The following is a 4976-nucleotide window of genomic DNA, read 5'->3' on the forward strand; positions in this document are numbered from 1 at the left end:
GCCAGCCTTCTGGTTAGCAGTCAAGTGCCTTAGGCACTATGCTACCAGAGCTCCTAAATGCCTTAGGCACTATGCCACCAGAGCTCCTGCCCTTAGAACAAAGTGACAGGGAAAGAATAAACAGAGCCACATAGGAGAGAGATGGGTTTGGGTGGGAGTGAGTGGGTTAAAAGGAAAAAGCAGATCAGGTATCAAAGCCACCCTGGGTTTCCAGTTGTCAATTAACTTACTTGGCTCTCCCTGAGATACTGGCTCCAAAGACTGAGTGCTTAATTCCTCTTTTGAAACAAATCCTAGAAAGAGCAGTAAAACTTTTGGTGACTTACAGGCACTGGAAGCATCTGGATTCACCCTTGGGAAGGGGACATAATGGTTATTCATTCCCAGCTTGATGTTTGGCTTATAGCTAACTGTGCTCTTCTCCACACCACTACCACCCTAAGAGAAATACATTAACACTTACCAACACGACAGCCTACTACAGATGTAGAACTCCTCTGGGGACTATAGTAGTTGGAGAAGACCCTCTTTCTGCCCTGACAGTCCCTTTAACTTATCCTGTTTGAGCCTGAGTTTACTTATCTGAAAGTATTGTATATGTTGCCAGTGTAAATGTTCCCTTTGTAAATTTCTGAAAATCCTGAGGTCAGGTTACTGTGTCTCGCTCTTCATATAAATCTCCACTGTGACCAGCACATATAGAGTCTCAGTCAACTATTTGGTGATTGAGTCAAAGAACAAAAATGAGACACAAGGAATACAGTCTAATGGGGGCTGGATGTAGAATGGAGGGCAAGAGATCAGACATAAGTAAATTAAATACCTGTGGTAGTAAAATTTGTATGTCAACTAGGCTGGGCCTGGTTGAGTGACTTGGCAGCTGGCGGTAGTTTTCCCCGTGACGAGACTGGCAATCAACTCCATGGTGGGATCTACCACAAGCAGCCTTTGGGATGTGGTCTGCTTCTGGTATATAAGGAGAAGCCTTAGGAATGGTCTCTAGCTTATGGCATGCTTGGACCCTGCACGTAGCTGTGTTGTTGTTCAGCAGCTTGCCATGCTCTGCTGACCTTGGGACTTACAATGGATTTGAATTAGTGGTCTGCCGTGTGGTTTGGTAACATCAGGACTGTGCCATTTTATTTGTTGACCTTGGGCTTTTTGGCCTCAGTAGCAAGTAGCTGCCTGAGTGAAGAGATGCCTCTAACTTCAGTGGTCCAGGAGCTGCAGGCAGAGCTGAAGCCCAAGGTTGATGGGCTTTCTCACAGTTCCTAGAGCCTGGCATTTTGAACTTGGACTTAAAGCCTCCAAATTGTAAGAATAAACTTCTGTTTGTTCAAGCCATCCCATTTGTGGTATACTCTTGTCAGAGTGGCACTAGATAACCAGAACAACACCCAAACCCAAACCTACTGCCATGGAGTGGACTTCGACTCATAGCTACTTCCATGGGGTTTCCAAAGCTGTGAATCTTTACAGAAGCAGACTGCCTCATTTTTCTCCCTGCTGAGTGGCTGATGGGTTTGGACCACCAACCTTCTGGTTAGCAGCCCAATGCATTAACCACTGAGCCACCTGAGCTCCTTAAACACACAGTCTAAAATTCAAATGCCACCCTCTCCCTCCAGCAGTCTGAGAAAGGTAAAGATGCATAAAGGTTTCCTACTTGGAGATGCTGTTTGTGCACCTTGAATCACAGCTTCAAGGGTTTCTTGAAAACCATTTACATAGGACCCAAGATCACACATATACCATTTAAGGAAAGAAAGACAATAAAATTATTTTCAGGCTTGGTAAACCTGCTTTGCAGGCAGAGAGAAATTTGCAGCACCAGAAGTGGTCTCCTGAAAGCTTTAAGAGTCTCAGGCCATGCTGGAAGGTACTGACTCTTGGCTGAAGAAAGTGAGCTTTATCCTGGATTGTTATTTTTTCCAATTTGCAAAGCACATGATTTCATCTTCCCATTGAAGGTCAGCTTGCTTATCCTACCTCCTCCTGTCATTTTAAAAAATTCACTTTGGGTGTCTAATAGCATTTCTCAGCCAAGAGCCTCTCTGGGAAACTCCTTCAGGTTCCCCAAGGAGGGTCGGGCGAAATGCCAAGTCCAGAGGATCATGTCCTCTCATCCTATGTCTTCCTTTACTTATCAGTAAACTCTTCCCTTAGGCCAAGAGCCAGAAGTTTCAAATATTTAATGCAGTGAACAATGAATAGCACCCATTCGTGCAAAAGGAAACTTTAATACTATTTTGCAAAGAAGTAAAGAGTGCTATCAGTTGGAATGAGGGCTATAACCAATTTTGGGATGGGGACTAATTAACTCCCTTCTGCCTTGGTCTTCATTTCTCCTCTCTCCTTTTTGTCATCCAATGCTGCAACTGGTCAGAGGCTTTCTTGGGAGAAGTTTGCGAGCTTAGCTTGCCCGTCAGAAGCTGCTGGTAAAGCTGAAGCTAGTGGAAAGGTTGCTGTAGCTGATCTTGGCTTTTTCCACCACCAACTTAATATTGTTGTTGTTATGTGCCGTCGAGTCAGCCCTGACTCATAGCGACCCCTCCTTGGGTTTCCGAGGCAGTATCACTACGGAAGTAGGATTGCCCAACCTTCCTTCCGAGGAGTGGCTGGTGGGTTTGAACCGCCAGCCTTCTGGTTAGCAGTCAAGTGCCTTAGCCACTATGCTACCAGAACTTAATATTAGACTGTCCTATTTCTGTAAACCTATGGACCTTAATCTAGTAATGGCTACAAGGTTGAGTGTATAATCACCTCTAAAAGGACTGACCACCACTCATCTGTCAGTCTGTCATACTGTGCTGCTTACATGTTGCTGTGAGGCTGGAGGCTATGCCAGTGGTATTTCAAATACTTGCAGGGTCCACTCATGGTGAGCAGGTTTCAGTGGAGCTTCCAGACTAAGACAGATGCAGAAGAAGGAAGGGGTCACCCACTTCTCAAAGAATTGGCCAGTGAAAAGCTCATGAATAGCAGTGAAACATTGTCTGATATAATGGCAGAAGATGAGCCCTTCAGGTAAGAAGGTAGTCAAAACACGACTGGAGAAAAGCTGCTCCTTAGAGTAGAGTTGATCTTAATGACATGGATGGAGTAAAGCTTTTGGAACCTCCATCTGCCGATGTCACATGACTCAAAAAGGGATGAAACAACTAATCCATTAATAATCAGAACATAGGATGTATAAAGTATGAATCTAGGAAAATTGGAAGTAGTCAAAAAGTAAATGTTAAAAAGTTGTTAAAAATTAAATTTAACACATAAAGATCAATATCCTAGGCATTAGTGAGCTGAAATGAACTGGTTTTTGGCCATTTTGACTCAGACAACAGTATGATCTACTATGCCGGGAATAACAAATTGAAGAGGAATGGTGTAGCATTCATTGTCACAAAGAACGTTTCAAGATCTATCCTGAAGTATAATGCTGTCAGTGATAGGATAATATCCACACACCTACAAGGAAGACCAGTTAATACTACTATTATTCAAATTTACACACCAACCACCAAAGCCAAAGCTGAGGAAATTGAAGATTTTTACCAACTTCTGCAGTCTGAAATTGACCAGAAATGCAATCAAGATGTGTTGATTTTTACTGGTGGTTGGAATAGAAAAGTTGGAAATGAAGCATCACCAGTAGTTGGAAAATATGGCCTTGGTGATAGAATTGATACTGGAGGATGCATAATAGAATTTTTCAAGACCAATGACTTATTCATTGCAAATACCCTTTTCAACAACATAAACAGTGACTATACACGTGAACCTATCCAGATGGAGTACACAGAAATCAGATGGACTACATCTGCGGAAAGAGGTGATGGAGAAGCTCAATATCTTCAGCCAACACAAGTCCAGGAGCTGACTGTGGAACCATCAAGTTGACACTGAAGATAATTAAAACAAATCCACAAGAGCCAAAATATGACCTTGATGACATCTCACCTGAATTTTGAGACTATCTGAAAAATAGATTTGGTGCACTGAACACCAGTGACTGAAAACCAGAGGAATTGTGAGATGACATCAAGAACATCATACATGATGATAGCAAAAGGTCATTAAAAAGACAAAGGAAGAAAAGACCAAAATGTATGTCAGAAGAGACTCTGAAACTTGTTCTTGAATGGCTAGCAGTTAAAGCAAAGGGAAGAAACGACAAGATAAAAGAGCTGAACAGAAGATTTCAAAGGGCAGCTCAAGAAGACAAAGAAAAGCATTATAATGAAATGTGCAAGGACCTGGAGTTAGAAAACCAACAAGGAAGAACATGCTGGACATTTCTCAAGCTGAAAGAACTGAAGAAAAATTCAAGCCTCAAGTTGCAATATTGAAAGATCCTATGGGCAAAATATTGAATGATTCAGGAAACATCAAAAGAGGATGGAAAGAATACACAGAGTCACTATACTCACTATACCAAAAAGAATCAGCTTATGTTCATCTATTTCAGGAGGTGGCATATGATCAAGAACCAATGGTACTGAGAGAAGAAGTTGAAGCTACACTGAAGGAACTGGCAAAGAACAAGGCTCCAGGAATTGACAGAGTACCCACTGAGATGTTTCAACAAACAGATGCTGTGCTGGAAGGAGTTACTCATCTATGCCAAGAAATTTGGAAAACAGCCACCTGGCCAACTGACTGGAAGAGATTCATATTTATACCCATTCCAAAGAAAGGTGATCCAACAGAATGTTGAAATTATCAAACACTATCATTGATATCACACACAAGTAAAATCTTGCTGCAGATAATTAAAAAACAGTCGCAGCAGGGAACTTCCAGAAATGCAAGCTGGATTCAGAAGAGGACATGTGACAAGGGATATCATTGCAGATATCAGATGGATCTTGGCTGAAAGCAAAGAATACCAGAAAGATGTTTACTTGTGTTTTATTGGCTATACCAAATCATTTGATTGTGTGGATCATAACAAATTATGGATAACATTGAGAAGAATG

At 42.0% G+C, this 4976-nt stretch overlaps 1 protein-coding gene across 1 annotated transcript in view; it reads right to left on the reverse strand.

Annotated features, from left to right (window-relative positions):
- VIT (vitrin) overlaps window positions 1–4976 on the reverse strand; it is a 150330-nt gene that overhangs the window by 54298 nt on the left and 91056 nt on the right. The window contains exon 6 of the mRNA XM_007945083.1: window positions 231–321. Within this exon, the coding sequence (XP_007943274.1) occupies window positions 231–321 (91 nt within the window). The remainder of the gene's footprint in view (window positions 1–230; window positions 322–4976) is intronic.

This window comes from Orycteropus afer, unplaced genomic scaffold (genome assembly GCF_000298275.1).
Source record: "Orycteropus afer afer isolate SDZICR_OR568_19922 unplaced genomic scaffold, OryAfe1.0 scaffold00131, whole genome shotgun sequence".
Lineage (NCBI taxonomy): Eukaryota > Metazoa > Chordata > Mammalia > Tubulidentata > Orycteropodidae > Orycteropus > Orycteropus afer.